The 24,746-nt window shown below is 46.2% G+C and overlaps 1 protein-coding gene across 2 annotated transcripts in view; it reads right to left on the reverse strand.

Moving 5' to 3' along the window:
- Positions 1 to 328: 328 nt before the first annotated feature.
- LOC147108508 (zinc finger and BTB domain-containing protein 41-like) overlaps positions 329 to 24,746 on the reverse strand; it is a 29,157-nt gene continuing 4,739 nt past the window's right edge. The window contains exons 3-5 of one of the 2 annotated variants that reach the window (XM_086005160.1): positions 20,858 to 20,989; positions 17,352 to 17,403; positions 329 to 3,585 (exon numbers count right to left, since the gene is read on the reverse strand). In XM_086005160.1, the coding sequence (XP_085861286.1) occupies positions 17,357 to 17,403; positions 20,858 to 20,989 (179 nt within the window). In that variant the 3' untranslated portion in view covers positions 329 to 3,585; positions 17,352 to 17,356. The remainder of the gene's footprint in view (positions 3,586 to 17,351; positions 17,404 to 20,857; positions 20,990 to 24,746) is intronic. The other variant, XM_086005159.1, reaches the window with a different exon arrangement.

The following is a 24,746-nucleotide window of genomic DNA, read 5'->3' on the forward strand; positions in this document are numbered from 1 at the left end:
AGCTTCAAAACAATCGGCACAAGTTGCAAGCATCTCTGTAGCTTAGCAACAGCTTCAGCTACACGCTTGCACAGCCACAAATGGAGTAAAAAAAAGTTATCTGAACCGACTCCTGAATTTTGCCGGTGGATAGAGCGTTCCGGTTATTTAGTGGCCGGTTAATCGAAAGTTTCCTGTAATTGAGACTTGGCTACAATTTTAACTCAGGCTAGAGAGGGGAATTCGAGTTAAAATTGGGCCCAGAGTATGTCAGAAAAAGGTGTTACTGTATATATGTATATTTAGTGAGCACAGTATTTGTGTACTTACACCACATGAATAGAAATGCTGAAAGCAGTAAATTCATTTATTACAATAACAAAAATAATTCGACAATATTGAAAGTTTTACTATGCAACCAAAAGAACTCAACAGAGGGAATGCACAAACTGCCATCAACGTCAACATTTTTCATTCATTTTAAACAGCTAGCAACTTCCAACATTATTCCAGGGATAACAATTACAAAAAAGAAACAAGAACGGCAAAGATTAGAAACAGTTTGCATTTCCTATTAAACGTTTCTTTTTGAAAACAACGGGCTATAAATTTGTCTTGGGCGGTGGTTCAAAATGAGTGATAATGAATGGGTTGCCTGTTTCACATTCCGCCCGAGTTTCTTCACCATTGACTTCGATGGAGGGGACAATTGGGTTGTGCAAAACAAGCTTCCGATTCACCATTGCTCATTTTGCGCTACCGCCCCAGACAAATTTATACCCCTGTAAGTTAATTCTGTGATCGGGTAACTGCAGAATGTGCAAATAAACTTAGGTAACTGTGGAAAAGTTTGTGTCCAATCATCGTTTTACAGAGCAAATCCTATTTGGCTGATGCATTTTTTTAAAAACTGCATTAGCACAATTCAGTAAAGATCTTACACTTATACAGCACTACTTCATGTCTCTCAGAAACATCCCAAAGTGCTTCAGATAGAAATAATTACTTTGTGCCGTTGCTGTTGTTATGTAGCAGCCATTTTGCACACAGAAAGATCCCACAAGCAACAAATGAGTTGCATGACCAGTTAATCTGTTGGTGGAGGGGGGGAAGTTTCCTAGATTTAATTGAATTAAAAAAAATGTGTCATGACACCGGAAGAACTCTCTGCTCTTCTTTGACGAGTGCCATGAGGTCTTAATGTCCACATAAACAAGCAGACAGGGAGGGCTCTTGGTTTAACGTCTCAAATGAAGGACAACACCTCTGACACTGTGACACTCCCTCACCACTGCACTGAAGTGTCAGCTTCAATTATTGAAAGGAGCAAAGATTGATCACTAAATATTTGGTATGATTATGGTGACAAAATGAGCCCTGTTAATTGGGCGATATTTCCCACAACACTAACAGTAAAAAGCTCTCTTAGGAGCATCTCACCATCTACCAGTCTCTTTTAGATCTAAATTTTCGAGCTGTGATGAGTGATAGAGTGATGCTCTTCCATTTACAATTGTCTGCTAGATTTATGCTGTGAGGCCAAATGAAAGAATAGGGGCAGAAGAACCAGACACAAATCGTCTGCAGAGTTAAAAATCTCCCCAAGAGTAATATTAAAATAGGTGATACTGTTAAACATGAACCAAACTGAAACAACCTTCCATGATGAATTAGTGGCCTCTATGGCACTGGAGAATTGAAGATAACCACTGAATTAAAGGACAAGGCCAAAGGCTTGACAGGTGGACTGGTGAAACACATGGGAAGGAAGAGAGTTGAGAGCTAAACTTGACATGAATGGTGAATGGTTAAGGAACTGGAGCTTTTAAATTTAGGTAAGAGGTACAAACTGCGGCCAACTTGGTTCTGCCACGTTACACTGCTCCACTGCATCCTAAGCCAGCAATAGATATCATTAATACTTTACTCAGAACTAGATGTCACTCAACCCATCTAGAACATGTATTTCAAACATCTTGTACCATCATGGTCCTACTGCAAGTAGCTTATCAGCTCCAGGAAATTATACTGCAAAACAAGTACTGCTCCAGGTAGCTAAACTGGCACAATTCAGATAGTTCCAAAAAATGCTCTTATTCCTTTCTTCAATCGGTTCTTCCCCTTTCACTGCTGAAAGCCTTGGCTCCTTACTTTGGCACAGTCCACGGTATTTGCTGCCCACTGGTAACTCGCTTAAGTGTCCATTCTGCATGTCTGTGGCTGGACAGTAAGGGGTTTGAATTTCTCCAGGGATTCTCCCGATCACCTGCCATCATTTTGACAGTTTTTTCGCCGTTACTCCAGGGGTCTCCGACAAAGTAACGTTTGGGAGAACTTACATGGAAATTCAACCCCTCGGTGTCAGCAGACTGCTTGTCCATAGACAGCATCACATCACAGCTCAGCCGATCTATTCCTCAGTTGCCATCCACGCACATGAACTTCTAGCAAGAGTCGTTGGATAACGCTCAGCAACAGGAGCCTGGCCGATTTCCCATTCCCTAACAGGAATGCTGGCACCAACTGTGGTGCCCCTACTACCAACTAACTCAGCAAAGACTGGGGAGTGTCCAGCTCAGCTACTCACCACCTTAACCAGCTGACCCAACAGGGTACATGTCTTTTACTGGCACCGGATTCTGATCAACTACAAGACCAATGAGATTCCAATTCCTACACCTGTTCCAATGAAATCTGTTTACCAAACTGGGCAACTGTGCTAATTCTTTGCAAGTTGTCTCGAAACTTCTCACAATAGGCACCAGTTTATAAAACGCACAACAATGTTTAACAGGAATGGTGTAGACACTGGCTTCTCTTTCGTTAATGAACGACTGACAAAGGGAACATTGCTTGCGTCCTAAAGCCCGAAGCAAACACAACTCCTGCCGAACAATCGGTCAGGAATGGCCCAAGTCTGCCATGAGGCGCTAGGAACACGCTCAGAAGTTGTTTGGTTAAAGGGCAACAAGTGAGGGAATTAGAACACACGAGTTATTTACATTATCCAATTAACAGCTATGAACATAAGAACTAGGAGCAGGAGTAGGTCATTTGGCCCCTCGAGCCTGCTCCGCCATTCAATAAGATCATGGCTGATCTTCGACCTCAACTCCACTTTCCTGCACTATGTATGAATGAAAACAGTAGCTCAGAAATATAAAGTAGCACAATTCTAGCTTTCAGAAGTGTCGCTCTGCAATAGTTTTACAAATTCTTACTTAATTTTCTTTTTACAGGTGCTTTTCACTTTTAAACAATCTTGTCCCTTATTTTGATGCACTGAATCTACTAAACTGAGAATCATTCATCCCCTTTCAGTCTTAGGTATAATTAAAAACGGCAATAATTTTTCTGAAACTGTTTTTTCTATGCTTGACGATTTTTTTTCTTAGAATCGCTTCCTTAACTGCTTGTAAAAATGTGTAGCAGGAGAGGAGACGGCTCCTCACAAGACCATTCTTTTCAGGATCATCTCAGGCGTAATCTCTTTCCTGGGTTGACCATTCACTGCGGCTAACTCCTTGCTGCTGTCAACTGGTATGATCTCGATCGTGTGGTTGGAAATGCTCCCTGCAAACTCCTGTGGCTCCAATTTCATGTCAGCTGTAGAGGCAGAAAGGACACATGTGAGATCAGGATTGTAAAAGAGATTGATCAAGACAGAGAGACATGGGGAATGAGTGAATGAGAGAGGGAGCGGGAGTCAGGGAAAGATGATGTATCAAAGAGAGGGGGAGAAAAAAAGTCAGAGGAAGAGAAAAATTCAGAGGGGAAAAGGGAATCAGAGAAGGAGAGGAATTCAGAAAGTACCAGAGAAAGAGGAAGAATAGTGAAAGAGTCAGAGAGATAGGAAGAGATAAAGTCAGAGGGGAAGAGAGGAAAATTCACAGAGAGGGGGCGAGGAAGTCAAAGAGAGGAAAAATGAGGGAAAAAAGTCAGAGACAGTGAGGCAGAATCAAGAGAAAATGAGGAACAGCCAAAGAATGTCAGAAAAAAGGAGGCAAACAAAGAAAAGGGGAAAACCAGAGAATGAGTCAGAGAAAAAAAAGAGGCAGAGCCAGAGAAAGTGGGAGAAATAATCAGAGCAGAAAAAAAAGAGGAAAAGCAGCCAAAAGAGGGGGATTAGAAAAAAATTTGGAGATAAAGAAAGTAAAAGAATGATAGAGAGAGGGAGAACCAGAGAAATAAGAGAAAAAGAGGAAAGTCAGCAAAAGGGTACAGTAACTTAGTTGTTCAATTATTGGTCTAATAATCCAGAGAACCCAAGTTTAAATCCCCCATGGCAGGTAGAGAATTTGGATTCAGTTTTTAAAAGTCTCTAAATTAAAAAGCTGGTATCAGTAAAAGTGACCAAGAAGCTGCCGGATTGTCCTTAAAAAAACACTTTTTCAGGGCAACGAGGGATGGGCAATAAATGCCGGCTTTTGCCAGTGATGCCCGCATTTTGAGAATCAAATAAAAAATGGTAAAGCAAGAGTGAGAGGAAGAGTCAAAGTCCGCAAAAGGAAGAAGCAACAAGGAAGAGACAGAAAAAAGGAGAAAGAGCCACAGGAAGAGTAAGAGAACGAGAAGCAGGTAGGGCCAGAGACGGAGAGAGCATAGAGTGACTGAGAGAAGTGAGGCTGGAGTGTTCCCTTGTGTGATGGGGTGGGGCTTTCGCTTACCCCAGCTGACGCAGGGGCAAATTTTCTGTGATCCATCTCATTTTTATTTTAGGTTGGCTCCTGCTGTCTGAAGCGCTGCCAAAAGCTGAGTGACTCAGTACAGTATGTGAGGCAGTGTCCACAGTTGACAGCCTGGGTACAGAAATTGTTTGAAGCAGTGCCCAGAATTAAAGAGCGTGTACCTGAGGCAGAATATTGGAGCCGAGGGTACATGAGAAACACGGGGGAGAGTACCGGAGAGACGGGGGTGGGGGGAGAGTGCCGGAGAGACGGGGGTGGGGGGAGAGTGCCGGAGAGACGGGGGTGGGGGGAGAGTGCCGGAGAGACGGGGGGGGGGGGGGGGAGAGTGCCGGAGAGACGGGGGGGGGGGGGGGGGGGGAGTGTGCCGGAGAGACGGGGGGGGGGGGGGGGGGGAAGAGTGCCGGAGAGACGCGGGGGAGAGTGCCGGAGAGACGCGGGGGAGAGTGCCGGAGAGAGGCGGGGGAGAGTGCCGGAGAGACGCGGGGACACTGCCGGAGAGACGCGGGGACACTGCCGGAGAGACGCGGGGACACTGCCGGAGAGACGCGGGGACACTGCCGGAGAGACGCGGGGACACTGCCGGAGAGACGCGGGGACACTGCCGGAGAGACGCGGGGACACTGCCGGAGAGACGCGGGGACACTGCCGGAGAGACGCGGGGACACTGCCGGAGAGACGCGGGGACACTGCCGGAGAGACGCGGGGACACTGCCGGAGAGACGCGGGGACACTGCCGGAGAGACGCGGGGACACTGCCGGAGAGACGCGGGGACACTGCCGGAGAGACGCGGGGACACTGCCGGAGAGACGCGGGGACACTGCCGGAGAGACGCGGGGACACTGCCGGAGAGACGCGGGGACACTGCCGGAGAGACGCGGGGACACTGCCGGAGAGACGCGGGGACACTGCCGGAGAGACGCGGGGACACTGTCGGAGAGACGCGGGGACACTGTCGGAGAGACGCGGGGACACTGTCGGAGAGACGCGGGGACACTGTCGGAGAGACGCGGGGACACTGTCGGAGAGACGCGGGGGAGATTATTGGAGGAAGTGCATTGGAGCTGTGGGACAGTGGAGAGAGTATCTGAAGTGCTGCCTTGAGATCCAGAGACATTTGAGAGCAGGCCTGAGTCCAATAAAACATAAACAGATTGGAAGCAACTCAGGGAAGTATGGAATGTGCCAGCGAATAAGAACATAACATAAGAACATAAGAAATAGGAGCAGGAGTAGGCCATCCAGCCCTTCGAGCCTGCTCCGCTATTCAATAAGATCATGGCTGATCTTCTATCTCAACTCCACTTTCCTGCACTATCCCCATATCCCTTGATTCCCTTAATATTCAAAAATCTATCGATCTCTGGCTTGAATATACACAGCCCTCTGGGGTAGAGAATTCCAAAGATTCACCACCCTCTGAGTGAAGAAATTTTTCCTCATCTCAGTCCTAAATGGCCAACCCCTTATTCTGAGACTGTGACCCCTGGTTCTAGACTCCCCAGCCAGGGGAAACATCCTCCCTACATCTACCCTGTCAAGCCCTGTAAGAATTTTGTATGTTTCAATGAGATCACCTCTCATTCTTCTAAACTCCACCTCATAGGACAATCTCCCCATCCCAGGAACAAGCCGGGTGAACCTCTGTTGCACTCCCTCTATGGCAAGTATATCCTTCCTTAGGTAAGGAGACCAAAACTGTACACAATACTCCAGGTGTGGTCTCACCAGGGCCCTATATAATTGCAGTAAGATGTCTTTACTCTCATACTCAAATCCTCTTGTAATAAAGACCAAAAACCATTTGCTTGCTGTACCTGCATGTTAACTTTCAGCGATTCATGTACAAGGACACCCAGGTCCTTCTGAACACCATCATTTCCCATTCTCTCACCATTTAAAAAATACTCTGCTTTTCTATTTTTCCTACCAAAATGGATAACTTCACATTTCGCCACATTATATTCCATTTGCCATTTTCTTGCCCACTCACTTAGCCTGTCTATATCCCCTTGAAGCCTCCTTGCATCCTCCTCACAACTTACATTCCCACCCAGCTTTGTATCATCAGGAAAACTTGGATATATTACATTTGGTCCCCTCATCCAAATCATTGATGTAGATTGTGAATAGCTGAGGCCCAAGCACTGATCCTTGCGGTACCCCACTAGTTACAGCCTGCCAACCCGAAAATGACCCGTTTATTCCTACTCTCTGTTTTCTGTCCGTTAACCAATCCTCAATCCATGCTAGTATATTACCCTCAATCCCATGAGCCCTAATTTTGTTTAAGAACATAAGAAATAAGAGCAGGAGTAGGCAATACGGCCCCTCGAGCCTGCTCCGCCATTCAATAAAATCATGGCTGATCATCGACCTCAACTCCACTTTCCCGCCCGATCTCCATATCGCTTGATTCCCCTAGAATCCAAAAATCTATTTCTCTCAGCGTTGAATATACTCAAAGACTCAGCATTCACAGCCCTCTGGGACAGAGAATTCCAAAGATACACAACCTGACTTCCTCATTTCAGTCTTAAATGGCCTACCCCTTATCCTGAGACTATGCCCCCTAGTTCTAGACACTCCAGCCAGGGGAAACAACCTCTCAGCATTTACCCTGTCAATCCCCTTCAGAATCTTGTATGTTTCAATGAGATCACCTCTCATTCTTCTAAACTCCAGAGTATAGGCCCATTCTACACAATCTCTCATCATAGGATAGTCCTCTCATCTCAGGAATCAATCTAGTGAACCTTCGTTGCACCACCTCCAAGGCAAGTATATCCTTCCTTAGATAAGGAGACCAAAACTGTGCACAGTACTCCAGGTGTGGTCTCACCAAGGCCCTGTACTATTGTAGCAAGACTTCCTTACTCTTATACTCCAACCCCCTTGCAATAAAGGCCAACATGCCATTTGCCTTCCTTATTGTTTGCTGTACCTGCATGCTAGCTTCCTGTGTTTCTTGCACGAGGACACCCAAATCTCTCTGAACACCAACATTTGAAAGTTTATCATCATTTAAAAAATATTCTGTTATTCTATTCTTCCTACCAAAGTGAATAACCTCACATTTCCCTACATTATACTCCATCTGCCACCTTACTGCCCACTCAGTCTATCTATACCCCTTTGCAGACTCTTTGTGTTCTCCTCACAGCTTACTGTCCCGCCTAGCTTTGTATCAGCAAACTTGGATATATTACGCTCGGTCCCTTCATCTAGGTCATTAATATAGATTGTAAATAGCTGAGGCCCTAACACTGATCCTTGCGGCACTCCACTAGTTACAGCCTGCCAACCTGAAAAAAGATCCGTTTATCCCTACTCTCTGTTTTCTGTCCGTTAACCAATCCTCTCCCCAGGCTACGATATTACCCCCAACCACAGGAGCCCTAATCTTGTGTAATAACATTTTATGTGGCACCTTATCAAATGCCTTTTGGAAATCCAAATATACTACTTCCACTGGCTCCCCTTTATCTACCCCTGCTAGTTACATCCTCAAAAAACTCTAATAAATTTTTCAAACACGATTTCCCTTTCATAAAACTATGTTGACTCTGTCTAATCATGTTATGAATTTCTAAGTGACTTGATACCACTTCCTTAACAATGGATTCCAGCATTTTCCCGCCGACTGATATCAGGCTAACGGGCCTGTAGTTCCCTGTTTTTTCTCCCTCCTTTCTTGAATAGCGGTGTTACATTTGCGACCTTCCAATCCACTGGGACCATTCCAGAATCTAGGGAATTTTGGAAGATCAAAACCAATGTATCCACTATCTCTTCAGCCACCTCTTTTAGAACCCTAGGATGTAGGCCATCAGGTCCAGGGGATTTGTCGGCATTTAGGTAAAAACCGGGATGAGGTCCTAAAAGCTGAATATAGGGAGTTAGGAGGTAAATTAAAAAATAGGACCTCAAAGGTAGTAATCTCAGGATTGCTACCAGTGCCACGTGCTAGTCAGAGTAGAAATAGAAGGATATTTCAGATGAATACGTGGCTAGAGGAATGGTGCAACGGGGAGGGATTCAAGTTCCTGGGACATTGGAACCGGTTCTGGGGGAGGTGGGACCAGTTCAAACCGGACGGTTTGCACCTGGGCAGGGCTGGAACCGATGTCCTAGGGGGCGTGTTTGCTAGTGTTCTGGGGGAGGGTTTAAACTAAAATGGCAGGGGGTTGGGAACCTGAGCAGGGAGACAGAGGAAAGGGAAACAAGGATAAAAGCAAAAGATAGGGAGGAGAAAAACAAAAGTGGCAGTCAGAGAAATCAACGGTTTAAATCAAACGTGGCCACAGTAAATAATAATTCTAATAGGTCTAAGAGCGTTAAAAAAACAAGCCTGAAGGTTTTGTGTCTTAATGCGAGGAGCATTCGTAATAAGGTGGATGAACTGGCTGTGCAAATAGAGGTAAACGAATATGATTTGGTTGGGATTACGGAAAGGTGGCTCAAGGATGGCCAAGGCTGGGAACTCAACATCCAGGGGTATTCGATATTCAGGAAAGATAGGCAAAAAGGACAGGGAGGTGGGGTAGCATTCCTGGTTAAAGAAGGGATTAACACAATTGTAAGGAAGGATATTAGCTCTGATGATGTGGAATCTGTATGGGTAGAATTGAGAAATACTAAGGGGCAGAAAACGTTAGTGGGAGTGGTATATAGACCTCCAAACAGTAAGGCGGAGGTTGGGGATGGCATTAAAAGGGAAATTAAAGAAGTGTGCAATAAGGGCACAGCAGTCATCATGGGTGACTTTAATCGACATATAGATTGGGCTAACCAAATTAGTAACAATACTGTGGAGGAGGAATTCCTGGAGTGTTTACGGGATGGTTTCCTGGACCAATAAGTCAAGGAACCAACCAGAGATCAGGCCATCTTAGACTGGGTATTATGTAATGAGAAAGGATTAATTAGCAATCTTGTTGTACGAGGCCCCTTGGGTCGGAGCGATCATAATATGATCGAATTCTTCATTAAGATGGAGAATGAAGTAGTTGACTCAGAGACTTGGGTCCTAAATTTAAATAAAGGAAACTACAATGGTCTGAGGCGCGAGTTGGGTAGGACTGATTGGGGAATGTCACTCAAAGGGTTGACGGTGGATAGGCAATGGCAAACATTCAAAGACCGCATGGATGAACTACAGAATTTGTTCATCCCAGTTTGGAATAAAAATAAAACAAAAAAGGTGACTCAACCGTGGCTAACAAGGGAAATTAGGGATATCATAAGATTCAAGGAGAGGACATATAAATTGGCCAGAAAAAGCAATAATCCTGAGGACTGGGAGCAGTTTAGGATTCAACAAAGGAGGACAAAGGGATTAATTAAGAAGGGGAAAATAGAATATGAGAGTAAGCTTGCAGGGAATATAAAAGCTTTTATAGATATGTGAAGAGAAAAAGATTGGTAAAGTCAAGCGTAGGTCCCTTGCAGTCAGAATCAGGGGAATTTATAATGGGGAACAAAGAAATGGCAGACCAACTAAATACATATTTTGGTTCTGTCTTCACAAAGGAGGACACAACTAACCTCCCAGAGATGCCGGGGAACATAGGGTCTGATGAAAGAGAGCAACTGAAAGAAATCAGTATTTGTAGGGAAATGGTGTTAGGGAAATTGATGGGATTGAAGGCCGATAAATCCCCAGGGCCTGATAATCTACATCCTAGGGTACTTAAGGAAGTGGCCCTAGAAATAGTAGATGCATTGCTGATCATCTTCCAACATTCGATGGAATCTGGAACAGTACCCATGGATTGGAGGGTAGCTAATGTTACCCCACTATTCAAAAAAGGTGGTAGAGAGAAAACGGGGGATTACAGACTGGTAAGCCTGACATCGGTAGTGGGGAAAATGCTACAGTCCATTATAAAAGACTAGCTGGGGGGGCCCGGCGTTGCCTAGGCTTTTTTGTAAAACGGCAGTTTACAGGGCCGCGCGGTTGACGGCCGGCCGCTGCCGCTCCCCCACTCTGTCTCTCGGGCGGAGCGGTTGTCAGGCCCGGTCCGAGTGAGCCCAACTCACCTCCCGCTCCAGTGGGCCACCGCAGCTGCCCCACTCGCTGTTGAGTAAAAGCAGTGAAAAAAATGACGGTACATTTCGGGAGGCTGGAGGATTAGGTCCTGCCCACACACGGAATGAAACGCCCCCCGTGACACACCAATTGGTCAACCATCAGGTCACTGAACTGTAGGATTGATCAACCATCACGTCACTCAACGCTAATGAGCGGTAGGGTTGGTCAACCGCTAATGAGCGGATTTTTGAACGTCTTTTGTATACCGTTCGAACAATTTTTGTCTGACCAAAAAGTAAATACGCCTATGAGACTCCCCTAATCATAAGCTTTCTTTTGATATAACATATGTGTAGGTACGCTCTATAATTTTTGAGTGTATAGCGGACAGACAGACATACAGACAGACAGACATACAGATGGACAGATCCTTTTATTTATATATATACCAGCTGAAGTGCCCGGCGGTGCCGAGGCTTTTTCGAGGGCATGTTGTTGTTGGAAGAGAGAGAGAGAGCGAGCGACTGGGGGGGGGGGGGGAGGGAGGGCGGGGGGGGGGAAGGGAGGGCGGGGGGGAAGGTAGGGCGGGTGGGGGGCAAGGGAGGGCGGGGGGGAAGGGAAGGGGGAGGGGGGGAAGGGAAGGGAGGGGGGAAGGGAAGGGGGGGAAGGGAAGGGGGAGGGGGGGAAGGGGAGGGGGGCGGGGGGGAAGGGGAGGGGGAGGGGGGGAAGGGGAGGGGGGCGGGGGGGGAGGGGGGAGGGAGGGCGGGGGGGGAAGGGAAGGGGGGAGGGGGGAAGGGAAGGGGCGCAGGGTGGGGAGGGAGGGCGGGGGCCCCCCCCCGAGGGTCGCGCCCCCCCCGAGGGTCGCGGCCCCCCCCGAGGGTCGCGGCCCCCCCCCGCCGAGGTGAAGACCGCCGATTGCGGCTGTGCGAGACGGCCGGGGGGCCGGTTGCCAGGGTGACCCTTGGTGGCACCCCCCCCGTGAGTCGCGCCCCCCCCGAGGGTCGCGGCCCCCCCCGAGGGTCGCGCCCCCCCCCCCCCGAGGTGAAGACCGCCGATTGCAGCTGTGCGAGACGGCCGGGGGGGCCGGTTGCCAGGGTGACGCTTGGCGGCACCCCCCCGTGGGTCGCGCCCTCCCCCCCGAGGGTCGCGGCCCCCCCGAGGGTCGCGCCCCCCCCGAGGTGAAGACCGCCGATTGCGGCTGTGCGAGACGGCCGGGGGGGCCGGTTGCCAGGGTAACCGTCGACGCTCAGCAAGCCCCGCCCCCCGGCCGAGCCAGAGAGAGACGCCGCGTCTCAGCTCCTGCTGCGCGCGCACCCTAGCGGCGTTGGGCTGAGGCTCGGCCCTCCAGCCTTCAAGTGGGGCCGGGAGGTGCCTAGCTCGGGCGTGGGTGCGGAGGAGACGCCGAGGCTTCTAGGCCTACCTGGAAAAACGGGGAAAGGTAGGAAAATTAATGAGATTAGATTAGTTAATTACTTTCTAAATCATTTTTTTAAAAAACAATATGTGTTTTAAAAGCAACGTTTTTTTTTAAGACGCAGAAAGCGGGAAAAAGAAAGGAAAAGTTTGGAATCAAGATGGCGGCGACTCACCTCGGTTCAGAATGATAAGGCCCGGCCACACATGCACCGATTGGCCCGGCGGCACACGCCAGCAACCCGGCGTACGATTGGTCGAGCTCGAGGTCACTCTGTCGCTAATGCGCGGATAATGAGATGCTAATGAGCGGAATGTTGAAGGTTTTTGGGATACCGCGGGCGCGATTTTAGCCCGGCCGAAACGTAAATACGCTTAAAACCGTCTCGGAAGCGTAAGCTTTCTTTGGAGGTAACGCGCGCGTAGGTACGCCCTGTAACTTTCGAGCGCATAGCCCGACAGATGCACACGCGATGACAGACAGAATGACAGACAGAATGACAGACAGAATGACAGACAGAATGACAGACAGAATGACAGACAGATGTACCGATTTATATATATAGATAATAAAGAAAAAGAAAGAATAGATAGATAGAATATAGATGTAATAGCAGAGCACTTGGAAAACAGTGACAGGATCGGGCAAAGTCAACATGGATTCACAAAAGGTAAATCGTGCTTGACTAATCTACTGGAATTTTTAGAGGATGTAACTGGTAAAATAGATAAGGGAGAACCAGTGGATGTGGTGTATCTGGACTTTCAGAAGGCCTTCGATAAGGTCCTGCATAAGAGATTAACGTGTAAAGTTAAGGCACATGGGATTGGGGGCAAGGTATTGACTTGGATAGAGAACTGGTTGGCAGACAGAAAGCAAAGAGTTGGAATAAACGGGTCCTTTTCCGAATGGCAGGCAGCGACTAGTGGGGTACCGCAGGGATTGGTCCTTGGACCCCAGCTATTCACAATATATATAAATGATCTGGACAAGGGAACTAGATGTAATATCTCCAAATTTGCATACGACACAAAGCTGGGTGGGCGTGTGTGCTGTGAGGAGGATGTCGAGAAACTCCAGGATGATTTGGACATGTTGGGTGATTGGGCAGAAACATGGCAGGTGCAATATAACGTGGATAAATGTGAGGTTATCCACTTTGGCGGCAAAAACAGGAAGGCAGATTATTATCTAAATGGCAATAGGTTGGGAGAAGGGGAAGTGCAACGAGACCTGGGTGTCCTTGTGCACCAGTCGCTGAAGTTAAGCATGCAGGTGCAGCAGGCGGTTAAGGCGGCAAATGGTATGTTGGCCTTCGTAGCAAGAGGGTTTGAGTACAGGAACAAGGATGTCTTGCTGCAGTTGTGCAGAGTCTTGGTGAGACCACATCTTGAGTATTGTGTGCAGTTTTGGTCGCCTTATCTGAGGAAGGATGTTCTTGCCATGGAAGGAGTTCAGCGAAGATTCACCAGGCTGATACCTGGGATGGCAGGAATGACGTATGAGGAGAGATTGGGTCGATTGGGCTTGTACTCGCTGGAGTTTAGAAGAATGAGAGGTGATCTCATAGAAACTTATAAAATTCTGACAGGACTGGACAGGCTAGATGCAGGAAGGTATAGGAATAGGAAGATAGAACAGATGAATGCGTGGCTAAAGGGATGGTGCAGGGGGGAGGGCTTTAGTTTCCTGGATCACTGGGTCTGCTTCTGGGAAAGGTGGGACTTGTACAAGTCGGACGGTTTACACCTGAACCAGAGGGGAACCAATATCCTTGCGGGGAGGTTTGCTAGCACTGCTGGGGGGGGTTTAAACTAACTTGGCAGCGGGATGGGGTACAGAGTGGAGCTATAGTAGGGGGTGATTTACAACCAAATACAGAGGAAAAAACAAGTCAGCTGGGAAGGCAGAGCAAATGTGTGAAGGCAAAAGGGAATATGGCAGGGCTGGAAGGCATATATTTTAATGCAAGGAGTCTTACAAATAAGGTGGATGAACTGAAGTTGTTGTTGAACACATGGGAGTACGATATTGTTGCTATCACGGAGACATGGTTGAGGGGGGGTCAGGACTGGCAGCTCAATATTCCGGGGTATAGAATCTTCAGGCGAAACAGAGGGGGGTGTAAAAGGGGAGGGGGTGTTGCAATATTAATTAAGGAGTCAATTACTGCTATAAGGAGGGACGATATATTAGCGGGTTCCTCTAATGAGGCCATATGGGTAGAACTTAAAAACAAAAAGGGGGCAAGCACTTTGCTGGGAGTGTACTATAGGCCCCCAAACAGTCAGGGGGAGATAGAGGAACAGATATGTAGGCAAATCTCAGAGAAGTGCGAAAATAATAGGGTAATAATAGTGGGGGATTTCAACTTCCCCAATATAAATTGGGATAGTCAGAGTGTGAAAGGCTTAGAGGGTGCAGAATTCTTAAAGTGCATCCAGGAGAGCTTTTTGAGCCAACATGTAGAAAGTCCTACAAGAGAGGGGGCGGTACTGGACCTAATTCTGGGGAATGTAGCCGGGCAAGTGGTGGAAGTATCAGTAGGAGAGCATTTTGGCGACAGTGACCATAATTCGGTGAGATTTAAGGTGGTCATGGAAAAAGACAAAGACGGCCCGGAAATAAGGGTTCTAAATTGGGGGAAGGCCGATTTTAATATGATAAGGCAGGATCTGGCCAAAGTGGACTGGGAGCAGCTACTTATAGGAAAATCCTCATCAAAACAGTGGGAGACTTTCAGAAGGGAAATAGAGAGAGTACAACGCCAACATGTTCCTGTAAAGGTCAAGGGTGGGACCAACAAGCAAAGGGAACCTTGGATGACAAGGGATATACAAAAATGCATTAGAAATAAAAGGGGGGCTTTTGGCAGTTACAAAAGACTAAAGACGGAAGAAGCCCTAGAGGAGTATAAAAAGTGCAGGGACATACTTAAAAAAGAAATTAGGAGGGCGAGGAGGGGCCATGAAATAACACTGGCGAGCAAAATAAAGGAAAATCCTAAGATGTTTTATAAGTATATTAAGGGCAAGAGGATAACCAGGGAAAGGGTAGGGCCCATTAGGGACCAAAGTGGCAATCTGTGTGTAAAGCCAGATGATGTAGGCGGGGTTTTAAATGAATTTTTTGCATCTGTGTTCACTATGGAGAAAGACGATGCAGACATAGAAATCGGGCAAGGGGACTGTGACATACTTGAACATATTAGCATCGAGAGGGAGGAGGTGCTAGCGGTTTTAGCAGGCCAAAAAGTGGATAAATCCCCAGGCCCGGACGAGATGTATCCCAGGCTGCTGTGGGAGGCAAAGGAGGAGATTGCAGGGGCTCTGACACAAATTTTCAGAACCTCTCTGGCCACAGGGGATGTACCAGAGGACTGGAGAACAGCTAATGTAGTACCATTATACAAGAAGGGTAGCAGGGATAAACCAGGGAATTACAGGCCAGTGAGCCTAACATCTGTCGTAGGGAAATTATTGGAAAAAATTCTGAGGGACAAAATTAGTCTACACTTGGAGAGGCAAGGATTAATCGGGGATAGTCAGCATGGCTTTGTCAAGGGTAAATCATGTCTGACAAATCTGATTGAATTTTTCGAGGGGGTGGCTAGGGGGGTGGATGAGGGAAATGCTGTGGATGTGGTTTACATGGACTTCAGTAAAGCTTTTGACAAAGTCCCGCATAGGAGACTGGTCAAGAAGGTAAGAGCCCATGGGATCCAGGGTGCCTTGGCGCGTTGGATCCTAAACTGGCTGAGTGGCAGGAGGCAGAGGGTGATGGTCGAAGGTTGCTTTTGTGACTGGAAGCCTGTGTCCAGTGGGGTACCTCAGGGATCGGTGCTGGGTCCCTTGTTGTTTGTGATCTGCATAAATGATTTGGATGAGAATGTGAAAGGTATGATCAGTAAGTTCGCAGATGACACGAAAATTGGTGGGGTGGTAAATTGCGAGGAGGAAAGCCTCAGGCTACAGGATGATATAAACGGGTTGGTCAGATAGGCGGAAAAGTGGCAAATGGAATTTAACCCTGAAAAGTGCGAGGTGATGCATTTTGGACGGACAAATAAGGCAAGGGAATACACAATGAGTGGTAGGACCCTAGGAAGTACAGAGGGTCAGAGGGACCTTGGTGTACATGTACATAGATCCCTGAAGGCAGCGGAACAGGTAGATAAGGTGGTTAAAAAGGCATATGGGATACTTGCCTTCATTAGCCGAGGCATAGAATATAAGAGCAGGGAGGTTATGATGGAGCTGTACAAAACGCTGGTGAGGCCACAGCTGGAGTACTGTGTGCAGTTCTGGTCGCCTCACTATAGGAAGGATGTGATTGCCTTGGAGAGGGTGCAGAGAAGATTCACCAGGATGTTACCTGGGATGGAGCGCCTCAGCTATGAAGAAAGACTAAACAGGCTGGGGTTGTTTTCCTTGGAGCAAAGAAGGCTGAGGGGGGACCTGATTGAGGTGTACAAAATGATGAGGGGCATAGATAGGGTAGACAAAGAGGAACTTTTCCCCTTAGTAGGGGGGTCAATAACAAGGGGGCATAGATTCAGGGTAAGGGGCAGGAGATTTAGAGGGGATTTGAGGAGGAACTTTTTCACCCAGAGGGTGGTTGGAATGTGGAACTCAATGCCTGAAAGGGTGGTAGAGGCAGGAACCCTCACAACATTCAAGAAGCATTTGGATGAGCACTTGAAATGCCATTGCATACAAGGCTATGGACCAAATGCTGGAAAATGGGATTAGACTGGACAGGGATGGATGGGCGGCGCAGACACGATGGGCCGAAGGGCCTCTTTCTGTGCTGTAAAACTCTATGACTCTATGATGTTCCCAATGGTCAGGGAGTCCAGAACCAGGGGACACAGTCCACAGACACATAAAGGGTAGGCCATTTAGGACAGAAATGAGGAGGAATTTCTTCACCCAGAGAGTGGTGAACCTGTGGAACTCTCTACCACAGAAGGCAGTAGAGGCCAATACATTAAATATATTCAAGAAGGAGTTGGAGATATTTCTTAAGGCTAAAGGGATCAAGGGGTATGGGGAGAAAGCAGGGACCGGGTACTGAATATGGATGATCAGCCATGATCGCATTGAATGGCGGAGCAGGCTCGAGGGGCCGAATGGCCTACTCCTGCTCCTATCTTCTATGTTTCTATGTTTTTATTTAGTCCCATTAGTTTCTCTAGTACTTTTTCTCTACTTATATTAATTACGTTAAGTTCCTCACCCTCATTAGACTTGGTTCCCCACCATTTTTGGTATGCTTTTTGTGTATCCTACTGTGAAGACAGATACAAAATATTTGTTTAACATTTCTGCCATTTCCTTATTCCCCAAAATAATTTTTCCTGTCTCAGCCCCTAAGGGGCCAATGTTTACTTTTGCTACTCTTTTCCTTTTTACATACTTGTAGAAACTCTTACAATCTGCTTTTATATTTCTTGCTAGTTTTCTCTCATGTTCTATTTTTTCCCCTTTAAATTAATTCTTTGGTCAACCTTTGCTGGTTTCTGAAACTCTCCCAATCCTCAGGCTTACTATTATTCTTTGCAGCATTATAAGCATTTTTCAATCAAATGCTATCCTTAACTTCTTTAGTTAGCCACGGTTGGATCACTTTTCCCGTGGAGTTTTTTTTTCTGAATAGAATGTATTTTTATTGAGAATTATGAAATATTTCTTTAAATACTAGCCACTGCTTATCAACCGCCATACCGTTTAATCTATTTTTTCAATCTACCTTAGCCAACTCGCCCCTCATACCTATGTAATTGGTTTTATTTAAGTTTAAGACTCTAGTTTCGGACTTAGGCAAGTCACTCTCAAAATTAATGTGAAATTCTATCATATTATGATCACTCTGCCCCAGAGGATCCTTTACTATGAGATTGCTAATTAACCCTGTCTCATTACACAATACAAGCTCTAAAATAGCCTGTTCCCTGTCACACTCTGCTTATTTTTACCCAAATCGCGACACTGCTCTATTGCCTTGACCTTTCTCTTTAGATTTCTAAATTTCCCCTCACCTGACCCCCTCCCCCCCCTTTTTTTTTAGTTTAAAGCCCTATCTACAGCCCTAGTTATTCGATTCGCCAGGACGCTGGTCCCAGCCTGGTTTAAGTGGAGCCCATCTCGACGGAACAGCTCCCTCTTTCCCCAGTACTGGTGCCAGTGCCCCATGAATTGAAACCCCATTTTCCCACACCACTCTTTGAGCCACGCATTTACCGCTCTGATCTGCTTGATCCTATGCCAATTTACGCGTGGCTCAGGTAGTAATCCAGAGATTATTACCCTTGTGGTTTTCCTTATTAATTTAGACCCTAGCTCCTCAAACTCCCTCAGCAGAACCTCATTCGTAGTTCTATCTATGTCATTGGTTCCTACATGGACCACGACAACTGGATCCTCCCCCTCCCACTCCAAGTTCTTCTCCAACCGCGAGGAGATATCCTTAACCCTGGCAGGCAACACAGCCTTCGGGACTCTCTTTCGCAGCTGCAGAGAACAGTATCTATCCCCCTGACTATACTGTACTCTACACAAAAAGTGTAACATCCCCACCGACACCTGGGAATCCCTGGCCCAAGACCGCACAAAGTGGAGGAGAAGCATCTGGGAAGGCGCCGAACACCTCGAGTCTCTTCGCTGGGAGCAAGCGGAAGCCAAGCACAGGCAGTGCAAGGAGCGCACGTCAACCCAAGCACCCCACCCACCCGCCCCTTCAACCATCGTCTGCCCCACCTGTGACAGAGGCTGTAGGTCCCGCATTGGACTAATCAGTCACCTGCAAACTCATTTTTAATGTGGAAGCAAGTCATCCTCGGTTCCGAGGGACTGTCCTCTTAATAACCTTTTGTGTGGCACCTTATCGAATGCCTTCTGAAAATTCAAATACACCACATCCACTGGTTCCCCCTTATCTATTCTGCTAGCTACAACCTCAAAAAACAGATTCGTCAAACACGATTTCCCTTTCATAAATCTGTGTTGACTCTGCCCAATCCTATTATTATTTTCTAAGTGCCCTGTTACCACGTTCTTAATAATTAATTCTAGCATTTTCCCGACTACTGATATCAGGCTAACTGGTCTGTAATTCCCAGTTTTCTCTCTCCCTCCCTTCTTAAATAGTAGGGTTACATTTGCTACCTTCCAATCCACGGGAACCGTTCCAGAATCTATGGAATTTTGGAAAATGACAACCAATGCATCCACTATCTCTATAGCCACCTCTTTCAAAACCCTAGGATGTAGGCCATCAGGTCCAGGGGATTTATCGGCTTACAGTCCCATTGATTTCTCCAGTACTATTTTTTTACTAATACTAATTTCTTTCAGTTCCTCATTCTCGCTAGAGCCTTGGTTCTCCACTATTTCCGGGAAGCTTTTTGTGTCTTCTTCCGTGAAGACAGCCGCAAAGTATTTGTTTAATTTCTCTGCCATTTCCTTATTCCCCATTATAATTTCTCCAGTCTCAGCCTGTAAGGGGCCCACATCTACTTTCGCTAATCTTTTTCTTTTTACATACCTACAGAAGCTATTACAGTCTGTTTTTATGTCTCTCGCTAGTTTACTCTCATATTCTATTTTCCCTTTCTTTATCAATTTCTTGGTCCTCCTTTGCTGAATTCTAAAATCCTCCCAATCCTCAGGCTTACTACTCTTTTTGGCAACATTATAAGCCTCTTCCTTTGATCGAATACTATCTTTAACTTTTCTTGTTAGCCACGGTTGGACCACTTTTCCTGTGGGGTTTTTGTGCCTTAAAGGGATGTATATTTGTTGTAAATTATGTATTAATTCTTGAAATGCTAGCCATTGCTTGTCTACCATCATACCTTTTAATGTAGTTTCCCAATCTACCGTAGCCAACTCGCCCCTCATACCTAGTTTGCTTTGTTTAGATTTAAGACCCTAGTTTCAGATTTAACTAAATCACTTTCAAACTCAATATAAAATTCTATCATATTATGGTCACTCTTCCCTAAAGGCCCCTTTACTACAAGGTTATTAATTAACCCTTTCTCATTGCACAATACTAGATCTAAAATAACCTGTTCCCTCGTTGGTTCCTCAACATACTGATCTAGAAAACTATCTTGCATACATTCCATGAATTCGTCCTCCACACTATTACTGCAAATTTGGTTTGCCCAGTCTATATGTAGATTAAAGTCCCCCATGATTACTGTATTACCCTTGTTACATGCGCCTCTAATTTCATGATTTATACTCTGCCCTACATTACAACTACTGTTTGGGGCCTATAAACAACTCCCACCAATGTTTTCTGCCCCTTGTTGTTTCTTAGCTCCACCCAAATTGATTCTACTTCTTGATTTTCGGAGCTAAGATCCTTTCTCTCTACTGTCTTTATCCCATCCTTTATTATCAGGGCTACCCCTCCTACTTTACCATTTTGCCTATCTCTTCTAAAAGTTAAGTATCCTGGAATATTTAGTTCCCAACCTTGGCCACTTTGCAACCATGGCTATTATGGCTATTAGATCAAACCTGTTCATTTCTATCTGCGCTATTAATTCATCTATTTTGTTGCGAATGCTTTGCCCAAATGCCACCTGAATTGTGGCATTTGGGAATTTACTTAAAAGGAACCTGATAAAAGGATACAAGAAAGAGCTCTAGTTGAAGAGCTAGTACTGGCAATGAGCTGTTATTTCTATGACTCTATACTCAGTCTCTTATGTACATTTTGAAGTTCTCTACCTGGCTTTCTTTTAACTACTTTTTTTCTTTTAACTGCAATTGTTTTAGTGGGTGATGTAGCGTAATTCTCGACGTGAGGGTCATTAGTTATTTCAATGGTCTGTTCCGCCTTTAGCTCAACTGGAAGCTCATCTGTAATAACCAGAAACACTGCATTAGTACGAAACAGAGTTTAGGCAGAATAATCATTAAATCCATACAGCCCTAAGCTCAGAAATTTCTGTTAATTGCCTGGACCTCAAGATGCGTCTAAAAAACAGGAACACCAGGAGTTAGAAAAGTCAGGTGGAACTTTTATTTCTACACTAAGGGTTATAGAAGTGAGCAATAAGAAAAGCCATTGAACGGGATGGTATAAATGGGGTCAAAAGATAATTGGATGTGTTTCTAGGGAGAGAATGGATTGAAAGATATGGTAAGAAGGCAGGGTTGAGTCAATGAAAAAGGGTTAGGTTTGTTGAGCCATAAAGCCTATTCCTGCACCTAAAAAATCTTAAGCCTTCTAGGCCAAATCAAATTCCATCAGAAAACGTCAGTCCAGTGAAAGGCACAGTAGGAGGGTTAGGGAGTGACTCCGAGCTCCTTTTATTTGCTTTGTACTTTAAGACTTTTACAGCTTTCACAAGTTTCTTTGGTATTATATCTACAGGCTTATTTTGTGAACATCTCTAAATATGAACACAATGTAATACAATTTGAGAAATGTACTAAACTAAACATTTTTTAAGTCACAGTTACGTCTGCAATAAATTTAGTTAAAAAAAGTAAACTTGTTACATTTGGCATGTTGGTGACAAAATGCTAATGTGATCTTAAAGGACTAATTACGTTGTTAGGAAGTTAATATGCTGTTACTATTATCAAAGCATATTGATTCAGCCACCACAACCTGGTTGAGATCTGTTTCAAACTCTGCAATATGAAAGTTTCTTTTCTTGCCCTGTCTCTTTCCAGTTTTCCATCAATCAGTTTTTTGTCTCAAGTGACTACTTTTTAAAATATTTTAATTAAATTTTCATAGAATCATATATCACTGAAAGAGGCCATTCGCCCCAACGTGCCTGTGCCGTCTCTTTGAAAGAACTATCCAAATAGTCCCATTCCCCTGCTCTTCCCCATATCCCTGCAAATTTTTACATTGAGTAAGTATTTATCTAATTCCCTTTTGAAAGTTATTATTGAATCTAGTTCCACCACCCTTTCAGGCAGTACAATCCAGATCCTATCAACTTGCTGTGTAAAGTAAATTCTCCTCATCTCCCCTCCCGTTCTTTTGTCAATGACTTTAAATCTGTGTCCTCTGGTTACCGATCCTCCTGCTAGTGGAAACAGTTTCTTCCTATTTACTCTATCTAAACCCCTCATGATTTTGAACACCTATATTAAATCTCATTTTAACCTTCTCTGCTCTAAGGAGAACAATCCCAGATTCTCTCAAGTCCCTCATCCCTGGTACCATTCTAGCAAATCTCCTCTCTCCTCTGCACCCTCTCCAAGGCCTTGACATCCTTCCAAAGTGTGGTGCCCAGAAATGGACACAATACTCCAGCTGAGCCCTAACCAGTGATTTATAACATTTTATTTAGCATAACTTCCTTGCTTTTGTACTCTAAGGCGCTGATATTAACTGCGAAGGGTGCATTGGGAGCGGGGGTGGGTCCGCATTGCATAGGAAACCCGGAAGTAAATTCAACGCATCTGTGCCATTTTAGCGCGGGCACCTCATTGTCATTTTATTTCCGGGATTGGTGTCAATTGCATGGCAGTGGGCGTCAGGAGTGATGTGATGGATTAGGCATGACAAGGCAGAGTTGGGGGGGGAGGAAGGTAATGTGCACAGCAGGATGTAGGTGAATGTGCAACTGTACTCACCTTTCCTGACCTGCTTAGGTCATTAAAGTGCCTCCTGCACTGAATCTAGGAGAGTGGCACAATGCTCCTGCTGCTGCCTACTCCATCACATCACTCCTCACACCCACTGCCATGCAATCAACGCCAAACCCGGAAATAAAATGACAATGAGGTGCTTGCATTAAAATGGCACAGATGCGTTGAATTTACTTCCGGGTTTCCTATGCAATATCAGACCCCCCCTCCCCCCAGCGCTCACAATGCACCCCTCGCAGTTAATATCGGGGTCTTAGAGTACAAAAGCAAGGAAGTTATGCAATCTCAACATTAGTATTTAAAGGGCCAGTCCAAATGAGGAATTTGGATAAGTTAGGAGTTGGAAGCAACAGAGGAAGAACATTGACAATGGATTCAGGATGGTCAAAATTCTGCACTCTGCTTTAATGACACCTCCCTTGATGTGCTGCTGGGGGCAGTGAGGAGCCGGAGAGAGATACTCTTCCCGAGCAACGGGAGGAAGAAACCTGCTGCTGGCACAATGAAGGCATGGCTGGAGGTGGCCCAGGAGGCCAGCAGCAGGAGCATTGTGCCACGTTCCTGGATTCAGTGCAGGAAGCACTTCAATGACCTAAGCAGGTCAGGAAAGGTGAGTACAGTTGCACATTCACTTACATCCTGCTGTGTGCATCAACCTCCCCCACTCCCCACTCTGCCTTCTCATGCCTACGCCATCACATCACTCCTCACACCCACTTGTCATGCAAGCGCACTCATCTCTTTCTATACACTTCCTCACATCCCCATCTATCCATCCGCCACTGCCACTAACCCTCATCCTTATGCACCCTCACCAAATGCACTCCATCCATCAGGTGGACACACGCCATTACAGTCACTCATAGGTTTGCGCTTTCCCCCGTTGCAGGAGAACAGAGTAAAAAACACAAGGAAGAGGGAGAGAACCGGACGTGGGCCTCCACAAATCTCACAACTGACAACTGGTGAGGAGGAAGCGCCAGAGATCAGTGGCGTCTTGGCGTCCCTGGCCATCGGAGATGGAGAGATGGCGACCTCCCAGCTACCTGGTGACAGAATGAAATATAATGCACACACATGTCATACAATACTCAGTCATGGTGACTTAATTTCAGCAGCGAGTGAAATATGATCATCTTCATAATGATATGTTGCAACATTCTTACCTTGCCAGTACTATCTTTTCTCTCCGATGGGGCCTTCGAGCGTGCAGCAGGAGCCCATGGACTTCACAGACGACAAATCCTCAGAGGAGCTGATTCTAACTGAGGGTGCTCCCTCACAGGACTCATGCTTACCATGCACCAGCTCAGATACTCATACTTCGGTGAGACCAGCTAGACAGATAGTTGGGTTTTCACTTGGTGGCTCACACTTCACAAGTGAGCAAGAGCAGACAGTGGTGGCAGGGACAGCTGTGGAGTGTCGCACTGGAAGGCGTAGCCCTCACCAAGCTCTGCTCAGCTGGTTACAGATGCTGTACCTCCGGGGGCCGTCAATGAAAAGGAGAATCATCGAGGAGTACCAGAAAATGTGCGATGTACTGACAGGTCTTCCAAGCACACTGTCCAACATTGCCCCCCCGCCTCCCCACCACCTTGCCCCCACCTTCAGTCAGTACCCGCCATGCAGCCTTGTGTCCCGATGGCCGAGTCTGCTGAAGCCACAGGGGTTGCATCACGTAGGAGTGGTAGGAAATGGAAGAGTGAAGCTTTGTAGTTCACCAAGGGTATGCACATGGATGTATGATAAAATGTTATATTGTGACGTTTCCCTTCTTTAGTAGATCACATAAAATTTATTACTTTGCACCACTTTCACCTGTTGCCAATTCTTGGATGCGGGCTGGCAACTCACCTTTTTACTTGCTTGGTGATGAATGGGAAGACATGAATCGACGGGAACCAATGCTACGATACAGGATTCCCTCACTGAATCACAGGAACCTGTAGAGACCACACCTGTGCTAACAAAGGGGGAAATTCTTGGGTACTACAGTCCA

Source organism: Somniosus microcephalus, chromosome 13 (genome assembly GCF_052327205.1).
Source record: "Somniosus microcephalus isolate GS21.2 chromosome 13, FLI_Smic_1.0, whole genome shotgun sequence".
NCBI classification, from domain to species: Eukaryota; Metazoa; Chordata; class Chondrichthyes; order Squaliformes; family Somniosidae; genus Somniosus; species Somniosus microcephalus.